Raw genomic sequence first — 20087 nt, 5'->3', positions numbered from 1 at the left:
GCGCCGCATCATAAATGCGGCGCACCATGGGTGGCGGAGCAGTGGCGCACTGTGGCGCATGTTAACTGGCGCATCCCTGGGGATGCGCCAGTTAACATAAATCTGCCCCTTCCTTTTTAAAAAGCGCCAGTTTTAAGGCTTGCTGTCTAGTGCAGTAATTACTTTGGCCTATTCAGGGCCTTCTTCCATCAACAGAGCAAGACACAGCTGCAGCCAATGGGAGCCAGCTTTCTTTGAGTCAATCAGAAAAGCCCCTTCCCTCATAGCACATCTGAAGGTAAAAGAACGGGAAACTCGTTCTGGGGCTGTTCGCTTTTAGTAGCTAGCATTGGGGGTGGAGGGACTCAGGCTAACCCCATGACCCAACTCAGTGAACAAGACTCAACTCCGAGCACTTAAGTTCCCATCCTCTTCCTACATTCATTTTAATGGCATCACGCATCCATGACAACAGCAGCTTCCGGTGTATACATCCGGGTGCGAGCTAGATGGCGGAGCCGACACTGGGGACCTGCCCCCAGGACGTTGACAGCCCGGAGGTGATGGTGTTCGCTGGCTCCTCTGAAGTGGACGTGTGCTACGCCAGAATCTTCTGGAACTCGGTGACCCTGCAGCCCCCGCTGGAGTCCAGGCTGGTATCCGGGGACATCCGGCAGAGGCTGCGGGCTGCCCCGCCCCCTGCGCCGCGTAAGTGACAGGAGCAGTGGGAGAGTAAAAGGACAAAGGGGCGGAGTTGTCATGTAAAAAGTAGCAGGGACGTGTTATTCATATAAATATGTGACAGTCTTGAACGTGGCAGAGCGCCAACTTGGAAATTGGGGAACTGGTTTCGCGTCCCAGCGTTGGCTCAACATTTTGTGCAAATGACTTAGTCTCTGGTGCTTAAAAAACACTAATCTTACCTTTAGTGATATAGGTAGAGCGCTCTGATGCCCTTGGACCTATTTCGCGCTGTAAAATAAAATGTACAGTCTCTAGAAATAGTTGGAAGTTGTATATTTTACGGACTTCGTTGTCGGCTCGTTGGTTTTGTCAATCTTTTTCTCCTGTAACTTTTCCAGAAGAGGTTGTTTCTGTGCATTCTGGTACACGCGGGTCTAAATTTAGAATGTACTGGAGGGAAAGAGTACTGATGGAACAGTGGCAAATACGAAATCTCGACTGGCAAAGCGATTTGTGATAAACGCAGAGCAGCTGGCGAGCTCTGTTTGATTTATTTATTAGTAGTCCGAACTATAAAAACAGGGCTCCAATTTTTCTTTGCGAACAGTTAATCCACTTATTATTTTTTCGATGCATAACGGTTCTTGCCTACATACACGCACTTTCAATGTAAGCTGGAGACTCGCTCCTATTTTTTGTGCCACCATAAATTATATATGTCGAGCTTTCTTCCACTTAAAACTTGCCTGACTCCAGTACAAGCAAATGGGAAAATGAATTGGTCCATTTATTCCTTCGCTAAAGTTACTGTGTTTTTTCTTGTAGTCGTTTTATATAATGGGATGATCTACAAATTCAAGAATAAAAGCAAACAAGCATTGAAAATGCAATAGGTCTCGCAATAGAAGAGTTTGACATTTTTCGTTTTGCAAATGGATGAGTGGCGGTGCGTGGATGAGTGGCGTTGCGTGGATGAGTGGCGTTGCGTGGATGAGTGGCGTTGCGTGGATGAGTGGCGTGTGTGAGTGGCGTTGCGTGTGTGAGTGGCGTTGCGTGTGTGAGTGGCGTTGCGTGTGTGAGTGGCGTTGCGTGTGTGAGTGGCGTTGCGTGGATGAGTGGGGTTGGAATGCAATAGGTCTCGCATTAGAAAAGTTGTAGTTATTGGTCTTGTAAATGACATAATTTATTTATTTTTTCGTTGTTAAAATTGCTAAATTGATGGCTTTGTCATTTACAATGCCAATAGTTATAACTTTCGCGAATGTGACACCTATAGCATTTGGAATGCAACATGTTTTGTATTTACGTGACTTATATGGCAGCTCTGGTCGTTATGCTACATCTCTAGATAGTTTTATCTTTCGCAAATGTGACACCTATTGTAACACAATATGTGTTGTGAGGGTGAGTGAGGGTGAGGGGTTGAGGGTGAGGGGTTGAGGGTGAGTGAGGGTGAGGGTGAGTGAGGGTGAGGGGTTGAGGGTGAGGGGTTGAGGGTGAGTGAGGGTGAGGTGTTGAGGGTGAGTGAGGGTGAGGGGTTGAGGGTGAGTGAGGGTGAGGGTGAGTGAGTGTGAGGGGTTGAGGGTGAGTGAGGGTGAGGGTGAGTGAGGGTGAGGGGTTGAGGGTGAGTGAGGGTGAGGGTGAGGGGTTGAGGGTGAGTGAGGGTGAGTGAGAGTGAGGGTGAGTGAGGGGTTGAGGGTGAAAGGTTGAGGGTGGGTGAGGGTGAGGGGTTGAGGGTGAGTGAGGGTGAGGGGTTGAGGGTGAGTGAGGGTGAGGCGTTGAGGGTGAGTGAGGGTGAGGGTGAGTGTGGGTGAGGGTGAGTGAGGGTGAGGGTGAGTGAGGGTGAGGGGTTGAGGGTGAGTGAGGGTGAGGGTGAGTGAGGGTGGGTGAGGGGTTGAGGGTGAGTGAGGGTGAGGGGTTGAGGGTGAGTGAGGGTGAGGGGTTGAGGGTGAGTGAGGGTGAGGGTGAGGGGTTGAGGGTGAGTGAGGGTGAGGGTGGGTGAGGGTGGGTGAGGGTGGGTGAGGGGTTGAGGGTGAGTGAGGGTGAGTGAGGGTGAGGGGTTGAGGGTGAGTGAGGGTGAGTGAGGGTGAGGGGTTGAGGGTGAGTGAGGGTGAGGGGTTGAGGGTGAGTGAGGGTGAGTGAGGGTGAGGGGTTGAGGGTGAGTGAGGGTGAGTGAGGGTGAGTGAGGGTGAGGGGTTGAGGGTGAGTGAGGGTGAGGGGTTGAGGGTGAGTGAGGGTGAGGTTGAGGGTGAGGGTGGGTGGGGGTGGGTGAGGGTGGGTGAGGGTGAGGGGTTGAGGGTGAGTGAGGGTGAGGGTGGGTGAGGGTGGGTGAGGGTGAGGGGTTGAGGGTGGGTGAGGGTGAGGGTGAGTGAGGGTGAGGGGTTGAGGGTGAGTGAGGGTGAGTGAGTGTGAGGGGTTGAGGGTGAGTGAGGGTGAGTGAGGGTGAGGGGTTGAGGGTGAGTGAGGGTGAGGGTGAGGCTGAGGGGTTGAGGGTGAGTGAGGGTGAGTGAGGGTGAGTGAGGGGTTGAGGGTGAAGGGTTGAGGGTGGGTGAGGGGTTGAGGGTGAGTGAGGGTGAGGGGTTGAGGGGTTGAGGGTGAGTGAGGGTGAGGCGTTGAGGGTGAGTGTGGGTGAGGGTGAGTGTGGGTGAGGGTGAGTGAGGGTGAGGGTGAGTGAGGGTGAGTGAGGGTGAGGGTGAGTGAGGGTGAGTGAGGGTGAGTGAGGGTGGAGATTGTGGCCTTTAAACTGTGGTGGCTACGCTTCATTTAAATAGGCCTCGGAAGAACCCTTAAACACAAAATGCAAACATCAAATAAGAAACATTTTCATAATTGGGTTCAAATTAAACTACAGCGATACTAGTTATTTCAGAAAAAAAAACTTAGCTTTCTTGTAGCATCAATCATGAATCAAATGTATTATTGTCAAGCTCCAGTTTTGTTTTAACTTCTAAGGGTGAAGTAAGGATTTTTCAACAATAGGCCACCATGGAAATGGAAAATAATTTTTCTACATGGGTTACGATGTACCTTCGACACCTCGAGATGCTATGAAATGTAGCAAGAGACACACGGCATGCAAAAACAGAATGTAATTAACATTCGCTCCAAGCCATACAATCTTTCCTCGTGGAGAATGCCTGCACATGCAGCCCTTGCGTGCGTCCTATGCCTGAATTGGGAGTACCCTAGCAAAGCATCCTCTGGTACTGCCTTCCCCGACCTGTTTTTTTCTACCGAAGCAAAACAACAGCACGATGTCATCGCACTGCTGCCAAATGTAACAGAAACATTCCTACTGCAACCTTGAGCCGGATACGTCGGGGGATTCATGGCCGCATTCCAGAGACAGCTTGTAACTGTTTAACTGAAACCGGAGAACCCACAATTATGGAAAATAGCGCATTGGACAAATCGCATGCGCCCATCAAGCATCATCGTCAACGTGGACAAGGCGGCAGCCCTCCTTCACAACGTGCATGGAAGCTGGCATTGCAAATGCAAAATGTCCACATCAAAACACAAGCATATGACTTATGCTATCAAAAAAGGAAAGTGTTTGCATAACCACAACGCCAAATCTTTTTTATTCTAGGACACAGCAGACTCGATGTTGTCAATACCGTGATAAAACACTGGGCAAAAATGACAAAAATATACTACGCAACGTAAATTTTTAAAATATATTTGACACGTGTCAGTAAGAAATGAAGAAAGAAGGGGCCGAGCACCTTGGTAAAGTTCAGAACAGATAGCGTTATTTTTTTAATTAACAAAATGCAAATAATGTGGAGAGATTTCAAGTGATTCAGGAATGGGCGCCCGTGTAAAGAGAAAGTACGGCCGGCCTGGGCAGTGATAGGGGAGGAGGGAGGAGAAATGCGAGTCACGGCAGCAGCAGCCTTTGATGTGCCTGCCGACCGGCCGTGAATAATTAGGGGGTGAGAAATGCGCTCGGAGGGCTGCCTTTGATGTGGTAACGCGAGGCAGGCAGGCAGGCGGCTGGTGGCATTGTGCACGCGCTTTTTAGGGCTTGCGCAAGCGCAATGACCTAAAAAGCACATGCACTACATGCAATCGCCAGTGAAATCGCCAGTGGTGGTTAACCTCTGTTTAAGCCGCAATAGAGCTTCGCCAGCTATGCGCTGAAGCGCATCAGCAGGCGAGCCCTAAAAACCTATGCTGTGTGAGCCACTGGCAAAAGGACAAGAGGGAACTGAAAGTTCAATAAAATGGATACATTGATCAGAATGCATAGATTACAAGAGGCATCATGCCAGGTATAACGCTGTAGGACAATCCTGATTTTTGGGTTTCGCCTGCTGAAGGCTGCGCTCTGCGCAGCTTTTCGGCGCAGGCGAAATCCTTTGCTTTCAATAAGGAACTCGGGAACGTCCCCCGGCTCCCATTGGCTAGCTCCATAAATGGAGGCTAGCCATTGGGAGAGGGCTCTGTCCGTCAATCTCGGACCAGATTCGGGGGCGTTCCTGAGATTTTTCCCCTCTCCACCCACTTGTGTTCGTCATCACGGTGGTGGGTGGGTGTTATTTTTTTTGGGGGAGTCCGCCTGTTTTCTTCTTTTGGTAAGTGTTTCTTGTTGGAGTTGGCTGCAAGATTCGAGTTCCCACGAGGCAATCAGGTAAGGAGCATTTTGTTTTATAAATGTGTTTTCACGTTCAGCCCCCCTCCCCGTGTGCCCGTTCCCGCCCCCCTCCCCTTTGACTCTCCGTCTGCCTCGCTTTGTATCCTCTGACGTTCAGCCCCCCTCCGCGTGTGCCCGTTCCCGTCCCCCCTCCCCTTTCACTCTCCGTCTGCCTCGCTTTGTATCCTCTGAGGTCCATAATATTGTTTGGTTTCACACAAGCCCTAACTTTCTTTTGATGTGCAAATCTCCCCACTTTGAACCCCATTCACCACGTAAACTGCTTCTATCTTGTTGTTTGTTAAGGAGGAAGGGGTGGGGCGTGCAGAGTACAAAAAAAAGTGTTCGTTTGTTTGTCTATGCAGTGCTAGTCTTTCTTCTTTGTCTTTTCGACAGCATGGGGAGGTGGGATCCGAAGCGTGCTCTGTCATTTCGTCCGGGTTTCGCAATGGTGAGGGGTTGATGGCACTCTTTGGTCTTGTAAAGCCGATCAAAGGGAACTTGTGTGATCGCTGGTCTGAATTTTGTGGACATGAAGAACCACCCTCCGGTAGCACGTTTTTTTTTAGTTTGACCGAGCATCTCAGCCCCTTCCGGTACGGACGGCACACTTTATTTAGCACAGGAAGGGGCTCAATGCTTTCTTCCGTTGGTTCTAGGACGGGTGGGTATTATGTGAATAGTAGGTTTGAAAATGATTATGGTCGAGAAATTCGCGTTTTAATTGAGTTAGGGATGCCGCCATCATTGTGCGCGTCACCCTCTCCAAGAATAGTTTATGGCCGGTGGAGCCTTTTAATCGTAGGCGCTGGAGACGGTAAATGCTGGCACGCATCTTGTGGTGAGTTAGACAGTAATTAAGTTCGCAGTTAGCTCCTGCGAGATGCCCTTAATAGTGGAGCACAGCTGCCCGCCCCGCGTGTGTGCGTGAGTGTGTGTTTGGGAGGTGCCGTTTCCCACAGCTCTGATCTAATTCAGACGAAACTGATTGCAATGTCCGTCTGTCTGTGTGCCTGCAGTGATCGGCTGTCTGCCTGCCTGCAGTGTCCGTGGTCCGTCTGTGTGTGTGCCTGCAGTGTCCGTCTGTCTGTGTGCGTGCAGTGTCAGCCTGTCTGTCTGTGTGCCTCCAGTGTCCGTCTATCTGTGTGCCTGCAGTCTCTGTCTGTCTGTGTGCCTGCAGTGTCTAACGTCCGTCTTTCTGTGTGTGTGCTGCAATGTCAGCCTGTCTGTTCGTTCCCCCAAAAAAAGTGAGCACCTACTGTCAAGGCAACTACAGTGTCATGGAGCAGCCCCTCTCCTATCTGTTCCTTCCTTCAACAAATCTCGCACCGGGTGAAACGCCGAAGATGCGCCGCTCTGTGCCAGCAGGAATAAGAAACAACCCTTGTGTCTAGGTTTACAATGTCAACCGGCCAGGATACGGTGCCTGTCTGTGTGCCTGTAGTGTCCATCTGTCTGTGTGCCTGTAGTGTCCGTCTGTCTGTGTGCCTGTAGTGTCCGTCTGTCTGTGTGCCTGTAGTGTCCCGCTGTCTGTGCGCCTGCAGTGTCCATCTGTCTGATTGCAATGTCCGTCTATCTGTGTGCATGCGGTGATCGGCTGTCTGCCTGCCTGCAGTGTCCGTGGTCCGTCTGTCTGTGTGTGTGCCTGCAGTGTCCGTCTGTCTGTGTGCATGCAGTGTCAGCCTGTCTGTGTGTCTGCAGTGTCCGAGGTCCGTCTGTCTGTCTGTGTGCCTCCAGTGTCCGTCTATCTGTGTGCCTGCAGTCTCTGTCTGTCTGTGTGCCTGCAGTGTCTAAGGTCCGTCTTTCTGTGTGCGTGCTGCAATGTCAGCCTGTCTGTTCGTTCCCCCAGCAAAAAAAAGTGAGCAACCACTGTCAAGGCAACCACAGTGTCATGGAGCAGCCCCTCTCCTATCTGTTCCTTCCTTCAACAAATCTCGCACAGGGTGAAACGCCTAAGATGCGCCACTCCGAGCCAGCAGGAATAAGAGGACTTTGCAAACAGCAAGAAAAACTGGAGCACATTAAAACTTGGCTGCGCAGCCATGTAAGAGGCAGGGCATGTCTGCGCTTGTGCAAAGTAGTATATTATAACCAGCCACGTAAGAGGGCCGATCTGCGCTTGCGCAGAGTCCCCATCTCCAGACCTCGCAGGCGTCACCCAGCATCACAGGCACTGGTCACGCACGAACCCACGCCATCTTAAACCTTTGCACCTAGGGTCTCCGTGCAAACCAGAGCGCTCCACAGCCTGGGGATGAAGTGCTGTGTAAATGTCACAGTGCAGTACATGGTATAGGCCAATTCTACTACAGTACCTGCTTCAGTGCACACTTGCACTGAGAGCAACTGCTGTGCTGTGACAGCTGTGTGGGCGGATGGCTGTGAGAGCTGTGAGAGCTGTGAGAGCTGTGAGAGCTGTGTGGGCTGTGAGGGCTGTGAGAGCTGTGTGGGCTGTGAGAGCTGTGTGGGCTGTGAGAGCTGTGAGAGCTGTGTGGGCTGTGTGGGCTGTGTGGGCTGTGTGGGCTGTGTGGACTGTGAGAGCTGTGTGGGCTGTGAGGGCTGTGAGAGCTGTGTGGGCTGTGTGGGCTGTGTGGGCTGTGTGGGCTGTGAGAGCTGTGTGGGCTGTGAGAGCTGTGTGGGCTGTGAGAGCTGTGTGGTCTGTGAGAGCTGTGTGGGCTGTGAGAGCTGTGTGGGCTGTGTGGGCTGAGAGAGCTGTGTGGGCTGTGAGAGCTGTTGGCAATGTAAATAACAATGCCATTTATTTATAAGTAAAAAAAAAAAAAGAAATGTCATGAGCAATGCCAATAACTCTAACTTTTCCAAAGGCGAAACCATTGCATTGTAAATGCTTGTTTTTAACTCTGCTAGCCAGCTGGGATTTTTTTGTCCCACAGTTAGAATGTTAAAAACAAGCATTGGCAATGCAATAGGTCTCGCATTTATACAAGTTTAAGCTATTGACAATGCAAATGATAATGCCTTTTATCTTTGTTTTTAAAACATAAATAAAAGGCATTGTCATTTGCTATGTCAATTTCTCAAACTCGAATAAATGCGAGACCTATTGTATTGAAAATGCTTTTTCTCTCTTTTGCTGAGGGTCAAACTATGTCCCTAGTGGTCATTGGACGGTGCGGTGCGGTGCGATGCGCTGCGCTGCCAAGAGGAAACAGCGACTGCTCTCAGGCTTTAACAGTTGGTATTTTTACGGCTGAAGATGCAAACCGCTTCAGTGGAAAAGAACAGCTGTGGCACGGCCCGACCGAGTGTGCTCGGCTTGCAGCACTTGCTTATAACTAACACGTACGTAATGCGCCCACCTGGTCACAGAACTGCAGTCACAAGAATGCAGCAGTCTCTCGTGGGACTGCCATGCCCTGCAACCTCCCTCTGTGGGGTGCAGCAGCCACGCAGCTCTTATAAGGCCCACATTGGTAATGCGAGCAGATTCGACTAAATCCCTTCACTGTTTGCACTAGGTACGGAAATAAAACATGCACAGGTGCCTGATGCCACCATCATAACAGTCTACTGTTAACAGACACTGTAAAAAGACCTACAACTCGTAGTAAAAATGATAACTGTGTCAAGTATATTTGTATGTAAACCCACGTTTGCTCATATGTATTAAACTTGCAATCACCTGCATATAATATCTCCAAAGAAAACAAGGAAGAGGGAAAGAAAGGATGGAGGCTGACGGGCCAAAAGAAGGAAAGGAAAGAATGGAGGAAGAAAGGGAGCAGGGTGAACAACAGAAGGAAGGACATTGAGGAGAAACGTAGCCGCAGACTCTTTGGACATTAGGAAAAGGCACGCTGAAGGGCGAGGCAGGCGAGGGAGGGAGGAGAAATGCGAGAAACATGAGAAGCAGGGGGCGGGGGTAGCGGATACCTTTGAAGTGAAGCTAAGCTTCACTTCAAAGGCTTGTTGGCACAGCACACGCTGGGGGATGCCTGTGGGAGGGAGGCTGGTGTCTGTGCACGCCCTTTTTATGGCAATGCACATGCGCATTGAGCGAGCTTTTCACGGGCACTGCATGGAATCGCCCGATCTCGGTAAGCTCTGTTTAAGCCCCTTTATATCTCGCTCCGCTCAATGCGCATGCGCATTGATAGGTCACGAGACCTAACAACACTACAATCCCCAGAATACCGCTATATATTGGATAAAAGGTAGTACTGACTGAAAGGGCCGCAAATTGCATGGGGCCGCGAAGGAGTTATTAAACTTTGCTTGACGTGTAGCTTTATTCCGTAACTTCTTTAGCTGCCGAAGCTACTCAAAACTCATTAAATGAGTGAGAAATGCTTGCTTTTGTATTTACGATAGGTGTACATCAGGTAGTAATCTGTCGAGGCTGTCCACATATTCGTTGGTAAGCATTTTGCATGATCAATGAATATTTTCTGAACTATTGTGTTACCATTTTCATGCTGGCAAAATCATATGAGCGAGATTAAAACGTGCAGGCCAGCTAGCAACTTATCCATAATGCAGAGACAGGGCATGTATGCCTGGTGAGTGCAAATGTAAGGAACTCTCGCAAAGGAGCTTAATTAGTGCACATGAGTGTAGCAAGTAAACTCAGAAATTGTGGGCGAGTGTGATAAGCAAGTTAAAAAAAGATAAGAACCACTATTTCAGCAGCAGGGCACGTACAAGCAGATGCAGACTTCCGGTGAAGCATAAACAGGGTTAGTTTTTTTATTTCCTCACCCCGAAGTTCTGATCTCTCAAATTTCCCAGGGCCAATCGCATCATGGGGAGCTTGTTAAGTATTACCAGTGCCTTCGAATGGACAAGATGCTCACAGTGGGCCTGGGAAACTTGTGGGTTCTGGAAGCTCTGCCTCCTCACAGGAGAGTAACACAGGCCCCTGTACCAGCACCTGTTCAACCATTTAGGGGCCCCCATTCAGCGGAAGGCCAATGAATATCTGTGAAGTAAGGGAGACGGTGGAGACCTCATCACACTCTGCCGGGAGACCCTTTTGCCTGCTAAATGACTTCAGATGCTGATGATACATTTACAAAGGGCTTTAAGTGGCCCAGGCACTGTGGGTTCTGAGCACCTGCAATACAAAAACCAACAACTAGGCCCTCGTTTCCTTTCCTTCACTCAGCATTAAAAAAAATACCATAAAGAAAACAATGAATTGGGATAGGCAAACAGGTGGTTACCTGGCCCACCCCTTCCAGTTCTGTCACTAACGTGCCCTAGAAGAGCGAGTTAAGCAGGAAGGGGAGGCCTGAGCTATTTTAGACACATCCCATGCCAGCCATCCTTCCTTTTTTGTCTAGTTGGATGTGAACAGACAGTTTAGGGCCCATGATGGACCTGCTAAGTAGAATCAGCTGCAATACAATCACTTCCCTCATGAGACCATCACTTTCCAAATGAGCCAGGGGTAGCATTCTTTGTGCGCTGGCAGGACAGTGAAAGAGTTAGAAGGTTGGGAAGTTGGGAGTGTTCTCTTATGTAGCATTATTTTTTTCCCCTGTCTGGAATGTATTGTACTTCACTCACCATAAAGTTAAATGATTGAAAACATATTGCATACAAATGGTCAGAATGGACAATGTGCTGCGGCTTCAACAAAGGTCAGACAGGCATTTGTCCAGTTTGATCATTATTCATTTTTGTGTATGATTGTTTAAATAATTTAAGTTTATGGTGACTGAAGAATGGCACTCTCAGTAGATGTATCTTCCATCACCGGCCTTCGCATTGTGCAGTTTGTTGGTCTGTTGGAATGGATGGAAGAGGTCAAGATTGCCTTCTTTTCGCTCACCTGAAGCATTTAAGGGGTATGCACAATGAATCCTCCCAGGTTTTTTCATGCACGCCTTACAACAGTATTAGTGGGGATGCAAAGCTACCTTTCAAGCCCCTCCCCCCAATGATGTGGCACTGCAGCGGTTTTTAAGGTGCGAGGGGGAATGTGTGTGAACAGGAGCTGCAGTCTCTGCTGGAGCAGGTCTTAAGAACCCTACGGTGCTGTACATGGTACACTGTCCCTGATTACATCTGTTGCGAGCAGCCATGAGGAATGGCTGAAGACCAAACTCTTCAGTTTTTCTGGCACATACCTGAGTAGCTAAGCCAGTTCAGGTTTTATCTGTGCATTCTTGTACTTGTAGTCCTATAATTTAACCCATTATAAAACTGGGTCTAAGTGTTCCAGAATGAAAAAAAAATCCTGGTCTGGGTGAGCTACTCATGCATGGACTTGTGAAAGTTTAGAGCTCTGAGCGAAGACTGGGAAAGAGAGGAGGAGAAGGACAACGTGCAAACAATATGGGGTAAAGGGTCAGAGCGAGAGATTCATTAAACGTACACCTTGTGCATGTGAGCCGGGCTTGCTCGCTACCACAGTTCCCGTGCATGCAGTCTGTACACAAAGCACTCACATGGCTTATAAACAAACCAGCATAGTAAATATGACAGAAACACCTCTGCTGTCCATGACTGCATCTCGTAAATTCCCCAAACTAACCCTTGCAGCGTACACAGCTCTTAAAGTGAAGTTGGCCCAAGCTGTCATTGAATGGAACATTTTCTATCATTTATGATTAAGAATGTTCAATTTAGTTAAGGACACAAAGGATAGACTTACACATTCTCTCTTTTGCTCTGTCTTTACATCCTTTACATGAAAGTTCAATGAAGCGTATTATACACGTAGGAGAAAAAGAACTAAAATACAAACAATGCTTAGGGAAAAACAAGCTACAACAGTCATGAGGCATTAAGCTAGGTAAACCATGACAATTTCGGAGTACATACAAATATCCTTGAGTCCTAGGAGACTGCCTCTTCTTGCTGCGAGGACCCCAATTCACCACAACCAAGTTGTCCAAACTTTATTCCTGCTTATGATTTGTTACTGAATAGAAGTGCTTTCTAAATGACCATTCAATTTCCAATTCATTACTACATGTGATAGGGTCGGGGGAGAGGGTAAAGTACATGGCAAAATAGCATGTACATGTTAAAGCACAAACAGCGTATGAACCAAAAATGGCAAACAAAAATGCAGGATGGGCTAATCCTTACCACTGTCTCCTTGATAGAATTGAACATTCTTATTCATAAATGATAGAACAATACTTCATTCTGTATTGGAATGGACACAATCCTTTTGCAAGTTCAAAGCTTTTCAAGAGCTGTAGAAAAAAGGTTACGTAATGGTTTAAAATAGAGCTCCATCAACATTGAATTCGAAGACCAGTCTGCCATATGATTACTATCTTCAAGGGGTGCACCTATTGTGAAAGAACTGAAAGCCACACCCCCTCTTCCCAAATAAGTTCTGAAAATGGCGACGTCAATGCCTGCCTCAGACAAGATTCACCTAATCCATCTTGCCAGAGAGAGAGATGAAATTGAGTCCTAAAGCTGTACAATGGAAGGTGTCCAGGAGGGGACATCTTCAGTAATTCTGGCATAGGTATGTAAGCAATTCACAACACAGAGCTTGGTAGCCCTAAGAAAAATCAGATATACTTGTCTGGAAGGATATTTTTGTACTTTTCAATATCACAAAGGTAACTTCACCTAGAGTTAAAAACCTACCCGACAATTCCAAAACTCTTATAACAGAGGGTCTCCAACATAAAGCTCAACAGAGAAGCATGAGAAGTTTGGTTAAGATCTGCTTCCTTGATAATGCCTCATTGTTGGACAAAGGTTAGAGGAACTGGTGAACAATGGAGACATCCCATTGGAATATTTAGTTAGGGGAGGAGATGAGAATCTGACCTTGCACACCATGCCCAAGTGCCTGGATGCCCATTCGGGTGATTACTGCACTATACAAATCAACATAACATAATTTGCAGTAGTTTAGACACTTTGGTCCAAATTCTGAAAGGTGTCAAGCAATGTAGCGTAGCACCCAAAGATTCAGGACTGCGTTGCGTGACAGAGAGAGAATACTATATTTACAGAGATATGGCACTCCCTTCCCCTCTTTCTAGCGCCGGCGCTGATTTCAGCTGCCATGCGCGAGGCACACACCTTTGCGCCAAAGTGCTAGGGTGTGTACCTGAGTCTAGTATAGGTTTTGTTACCCTTCCTGTAAAAAATACTCTGCCTAGACAAGTTTAAAAGGTATTCCTACTTTGTACATGTGCTGTACTGTTCAGCATGCATGCAGAGTCGGAAAGCACGGAGAAATTAAAATGTTTCTCTGTTTAACGCCTGCTTTTCAGCAGCATTAATTTTTGGCGCTAAACCCTTTCTACCAATGTTAGTGAAAAGGGTTTATCATCAAAAAGCATGGGTGGTTGCATGGGAACACCCATGTAACACCCCTTTGACGCAAAGCCAGTGAAACGCTGCTTCGCGTTACTTTTACATACAAACCAAAGCTAATGCCAATTTGTGTTGGATTTTAATTCCCAAAACATGTTTAGCGTCGGGTTTGCTTTGAAAAAATAACGCTAACCCGATGCTAAACCTTTGACAATCTGGGCCTGAGTGTTCTACTGAAATGTGACACAGAGAAATAGCTGAGCAGTATGAGTTCACGGTAAAACAGACCCCCTGCCCTTAGGGTCCCTAAATAATTAGTCACCAAGGTTTCATTTGCTGCCACTGGACCTCATCCCATTCCATGCACAAGCATAAACACCTGTTTAATGCTTAATTGTGTTTGAGTCACACCAGGCCTTATCAATGAACAAGAAAACTTGACTCAATTTCCCAGTGACTCCAGAAAGTCTCTATGCTAATAGTTGTACTTGATTAAGCAACACCAGTGTTGTTTTTTGCCCTGCTAAATGCAAGGGAAGGGTGTGAAAAGAAGTTGGAATCAAGATAAGTCCAATACGGCTGCAAACCAACTCTGTGTTCTCCACAAAGGGGTAATCACAAATAGGTTTCCAGTCATCAAGAAAGTATCCTGCAGAAAGTCATCTGTCACTAATGGATCTGGTCTCCTGCTGTAGAATAAGAACATCTGAAAGGTTAGACCTGACACAGTAAGGTCCATGTTGCAAGGACCCCATTTCTCCATGATTTTGGAAAATATTGATGAGGGAAATGTCCACTCGCAGTAATCCCTGAGGTGACAGTTCCAGTCTGCTGCTCTGTTTTCTGCCCGGTAGATGAAATGCCAACGGCGAAATGTTGTGGGAAATGATTATCATCCCCTCCGATCATCTTGATAGGGCAGTGGGTGCTCAGAAGGGGCCTTTCCCTTGTCAGCTGGAGCTGTTTTGGGTTAAGTAGTCAAATAAGCCTGTTTCAGTTTTCCTGAGGCATCCACATTAGACTGTGGCTTTTTACCCTTCAGTAGGGATACAGCACGCCTGGAGTAGGGGAATAGTTCACGTTTTTTTTTGTTGAGGAATGGCACCTGAAGGGTCAGAGATGAATGAGAAAATGGACCTCAGCTGCTGAGCTAAGGGACTCGGAGCGGCTGATATGTACCACTGGACATATGTTTGTAAGGCTTGGCCCACAGCTGATTTACTGGCAAAGACACTAAGTTGGTGACATCATCGCCTGTTAGATGGACAGGTATGATAGGATGACTTTATTACATGGTCAATATGATAGACCGGCTACGACAGGATCAATTTACCTCCCCGAAAACACACTCATTGCTTCTACTAAGGCACTCACCAGTGCCTTCGAACTTGTTTTGGGGAACGGGGAGCACCTTCTGGCAAGTTTAATTTACCACTTTTCAAGGAAAAGGCTCCACGGCCACAAGGAGCCATACTCAATTAATTATTACACCTGTGAAGCAAAGTGGAATTGGCTACTGTAAACAGAAATTGGCTCAGGGGCAAAAGCAGAGGGTTCCCTGAATGTCAGGACATTTTTATTTTTGTAATATATAATGTCCCTGGGAAAGTCTTACAAGCCCAACTCGTACAGCCACATGCTTGTGGCCTCCATGAACCAGGCAGTTACAAGTATTCACTCTGTATAACCAACAACCACACTGTATAGGCTACTTGTAACTGACTATGGACCCTTGTCTTTGGGCTAAACGCAGGCAATTTGTATCACTGTGGGGGACCAGTAGTAATCAAATACACCTCAGAGCAAATATGCCAAACTTCTCTCTAAAATCGAGGAATTAAACAAAGGAGATTAAACCTATATAGGTTTGGAAACAAGAGTGCCAGGGAGAGGCCAAAAAGAGGTGTTATCCATGCGCAGGACTAGTTGGGTAATACTTGGCGGAAACTAAAAGGAATGCAAGATCATAGCAGGCAGGCAGGCAAGATTTCCACCTCTGTTTGAAAAAGCGAGTGATATTTTTTTAATGATTCCCAAACATTCAATTGAATGTTTCATTTTGTTCTGAATTGCATTAAATACTGCACAGTGATGTAAGGATCAGAGAAATTACCCTTTTACAGTCAAACTGGGTTAAAATTCCCATTTACTACGCTTAGGGCCACATGTAGAGCCACCATGTCAGGCTCCCCTCTTGACCCTTGCCCACCAACTATTATCAAATTAACATCCGATGTGGTAGCACCAATCCTGGAGAACATCTGCAGCACTATTTGTGACACAGGAAAATATCCCCAAAACTGGAAAACCGCTATAATAAAGCCACTTTTAAAGAAACCAACCCTTAACACCTTGGAATTAAAAAGCTATCGCCCTATAGCAGCCCTCCCCTACCCTTCAAAAATACTTGAAAAAGTCATAAATAAACAGCTGGCAAACTACATCGATCAAAACAACCTGTTAGATAACACCCAGTTCGGGTTCAGGAGTGGACATGGAACGGAGACGGCGCTTATTAAGGCCTCTGAAGAGATCAGACAGATCATGGACCAGGGCGGTTCAGCCGTACTGATCCTGCTGGATCTATCAGCGGCCTTTGACACGGTCGATCACAACATCTTGATCGACCGTGTCAAAGCCATGGGCATAAGGGGTAGGGCTGCGGAACTGCTGACCTCTTTCCTGGCCAATAGAGAACAGTCAGTGAAGATGGGGAACTTCTATTCACCATCGTTTGTACTGCCTTGCGGAGTCCCCCAGGGATCCTCGCTGAGTCCGACGCTTTTTAACATCTATGTGTCGGACTTGGCGAGGGTCATTAAAACCTATGGAATGGGAGTGACTTCGTACGCCGACGATACTCAGTTGGTACTCGCAGTACACAAGAATGGGATCGAAGTGGCAGCCAACTTTCAGACTGGGATGAGAGCCATTAGTCGCTGGATGGACAGTAATTGTCTAAAACTGAACACGGATAAGACCGAGGTGATGGTGTTTGGAGATCTAAAACCATCCTGGTCTCCGATCTGGTGGCCACCGGAAATGGGCAACCCACCCATCCCAGTCCCAAAGGTTAGAAACCTAGGAGTGTTGTTCGACAGCAAACTAAGTTTCACCAACCACGCAAATGCAGTAGTCTCCTCTGCCTTCTTTACGCTGCGGAAGGTGAAAAAGATACTACCCTACCTTCCATTATCGGCAGGGAAAACCCTGATGTCCTCCTTGGTGTTATCCAAGGTGGACTACTGCAATGGGCTTCTGCTGAATGCCCAGGAGCAGGTCTTTAAAAAGCTACAAATGGTGCAGAACGCCGCGGCGCGAATTCTGACCAAAACTCCCAAGTTCGCACCGATCTCATCAGTCATTTACCAACTGCACTGGCTCCCAGTAAAAAAGAGAACAAAATTCAAGGCTTTGTGCATCATATACAAGGCACTGAATAGCCAAGGACCCGACTTTTTTAGGGAATCACTGCAGCTGTATGCTCCCAAAAGAGCGCTAAGATCTGCCTCCTCCACATCACTATGCATTCAACGAGTGAGAACAGTCAACTGGGGAGATAGACGCTTCTTGGTGGCTGCCTCGAGGCTCTGGAACTCCCTCCCCCATCACATAAAAACTAGCCCCTCACTGTTGCTCTTCAGAAGGCAAGTGAAGACATGGCTATTCACTCAATAATGCACAGGTAGTGCCTCTCTGTCTGCCCAGCGCCGAGACACCATTCGTGGTATTTGTTCGCGCTTTAGAAATTTATAAATAAATAAATAAATAAATAAATAAATGTATGAAACCATTTTGCATTCGCAAACGGTGCGAATCGCTAAATTTGACCGTTTGCAAATGCAAAATAGTCTTTCAAGATGTATGAAAGGCTTTGTAGTAGAAATTGTAGGTAATTGCAATTTTTTGTGATTACCTAAAATTACAAATGCCAATACAGAATCGCAATTTGCGATTCTGTAAGCACATGTACCAAGCATTTCCTAAATGCAAACTGTACAAAATCGGCCACATGCATCAACCTATTTAGGAAGTGCAAACGGTGCGAATCGGTAAATTCGGCCGTTTGCGCTTCCTAAATACGTTTTTGGGATGCATGAAACTATTTTTGAAAATCTGCATTTTTTTGCAATTCCTAAAAATGCGAATGCATTTAAGGAATCGCATTTGTGCGATTCCTTAAATGCAATGCATGAATTAAAAAAAAAATGCGAATTTTGAAATAGGAAGTGCAAATTAACACGAGGTTGACCCTCGTGGTAATTTGCGAAATTCTTTAAAAAAGCACAAAAATGAATTTTGGAAAGTGTCATGTTACACACACACATGTCCTTTGGACATGTGTGTGTGAAACTTGCACTAAAACAAACATTTCAAGGGTGCAGGGGGGGGGTCCTTTGGACCCCCCTCAGCACCCTTGCAATGCATCAACAAAATGTCATTGGCAAAAAATAATTCGCAAAAAGGCATTGATTCCTATGGGCCTCTAGGCCCATAGGAATCAATGTAATGCCATTCCTTAATTGCGATTCGCAATTAAGGAATCGCAATTTCGGAAATCAAGAAATCCTAAAAAGTTTTAGGATTTCTTGATGCATAGGATTTTGCAATTCCTAAATTGCGATTCCTTAATTTTCGCAATTTAGGAATTGCAAAGTCCTACAATGATGCATGTGGCCGAATGTACCGAAAATACCCTGTGCATCTTTTTATGTTTTCACTACTTAACATAATGTTAACGCGGGATTGTTGGTCTATAGTTATAGATCTAGATCCCAATTCAGGTCGACTGAACCGTTGGTACCTGTCGTTGAGTAAAAGGCAATCCACTACTAAGTTAATCAGTTAAAGACTTACTCCACTCTAAAGAACCACTCAAGCCAAACTTAACTGGAGATACAAACATCTCAGAATAAGGTTCAAAAGATACACGGGTATCAATACAAACATGAATTCTCTAAATGCTCTTAGTCGGCAGAAGAATATCACCAAAGCCAATTCAAATATCATCAGAGTTGCAAGAATAGACACAATCTGTAGCTTATGAGTCATTTACAGAAAGGAAAGAAATCAGATTAGACTATCCCTACACTAGACTAAGGGACATCCCTACTTAACAAGATCTTAACCTAAAAAGGTGTCAGCAGTGGTGACTTCCAAAGAAGAACACACACTTCCCTTAGTCTTTGTTCCAAAAACGATGTCTTGCAGTTCCCTATCTGCCTACCCATCCGCTCTCTTAGGTTCCTCAGATCATCTGCCTTGCCTCCACCCAGGGGTGCTGTCCCTAATACAAAATCACATTTACATTAGAAACGCCCCCAAAGACGCCCCTCACGTGGTGTTGGTTCTGGCGGCAACTTCCATGCTGGTACTCCTTCTAGGCCCATCGTTAGCGTTGACCTTGCTTCCCAGGCTCCTCTCCGGCAACACGGTACCCCCAGGAAATTCCTGAAGACTCCTCCAGGCCTGTACCAGGCTCTCTTGAACAAAAGTCTATTCATCACTTTCCTGATTAAACCCCCTCGCACCTGCAAAAGACACTTTCTCTGTGGGCCCCAAATTCCGGCCTCCACCATATCTTTAAGTCGTAAACCATATAACAGGCTCTGCGTCCTGTGCCTAACACGACCTTTCTCTAACGAGCACATGCAGATCAAACGAAATGACTTTATCTATTCAGGCCTGTTAGGATTCCATGAAACGGGCCTATGCACTTCTACAAAACATTTAATTTCTTAGTTTAAACAGTATTCTAACTTATAACACACAATGATTATATAAAGCGTCTAAAACATTTTTCGGTTCTATTAATCAATAATACTTTGAATTATAACAACATTAAAATCCATCTCATGTGGAAATGCATCAGCTTCTTGTACTCTTGGTGAACTGCCATGTGGCCTACACATTTCTACGTTTAGCAGAATTACATTTTCCCTTACAACAGCCACATAACATGGGATTTCAACATCATTCCAACATCACTACACAATTCTATATTAACTTTTCACACTGATATATGTATTAGCCTTCTAATTAAACACTCTTATATATGGTCACTCTATATATTTGACACCCTTATATAATCTCTACTAGGCTAATGCAACGTGCTTGTAAATATGGTGCACTTCTACAATTTTTCTTAATTTGCGCTCTCTCAATCTCCCCTTTGATGACTTTCAGTAGTCATCACCCTCAAAACACCATCCCTGAGGTATGGACTGAGTCAAACTGAAGTCGTTTCAGTACCCCCTCGTTTCATCGTCTCTAAAGCCTTTAGACTCCTGTACTGATTATCCTGCATCGCAGTCAATCTCCTCTCTTGCCTTCTCATTGTTCTTTGCAACTTGTTTGATCTATACCATTGATACAGCCGCACCAATCCCCCCAAAGTGATTATACAAATCACTATTATGATAATAGGTTTCAGTATGTACCAAATGATATTCTTTCCTAGGTTGGCAAACCAACCTCCAACTTTACCCATTCCTTGACCTACTTTTTCCCACACTGTTACCTTTGT

At 46.5% G+C, this 20087-nt stretch overlaps 1 protein-coding gene and 1 pseudogene across 2 annotated transcripts in view; both read left to right on the top strand.

Moving 5' to 3' along the window:
* Positions 1-359: 359 nt before the first annotated feature.
* The window catches only part of HOATZ (HOATZ cilia and flagella associated protein), a 172734-nt gene continuing 153006 nt past the window's right edge, over positions 360-20087 (top strand). Inside the window, exon 1 of one of the 2 annotated variants that reach the window (XM_078683953.1) lies at positions 360-687. In XM_078683953.1, the coding sequence (XP_078540079.1) occupies positions 489-687 (199 nt within the window). In that variant the 5' untranslated portion in view covers positions 360-488. The remainder of the gene's footprint in view (positions 688-20087) is intronic. The other variant, XM_078683952.1, reaches the window with a different exon arrangement.
* Positions 15156-15531, top strand: LOC144825044 (cyclin-dependent kinase 2-associated protein 1 pseudogene; annotated as a pseudogene).

This window comes from Lissotriton helveticus, chromosome 3_1 (assembly GCF_964261635.1).
Source record: "Lissotriton helveticus chromosome 3_1, aLisHel1.1, whole genome shotgun sequence".
Taxonomy (NCBI): Eukaryota; Metazoa; Chordata; class Amphibia; order Caudata; family Salamandridae; genus Lissotriton; species Lissotriton helveticus.
The sequence above is the reverse complement of the archived record's forward strand: the minus strand, read 5'-3'. Positions and strand labels throughout refer to the sequence as shown.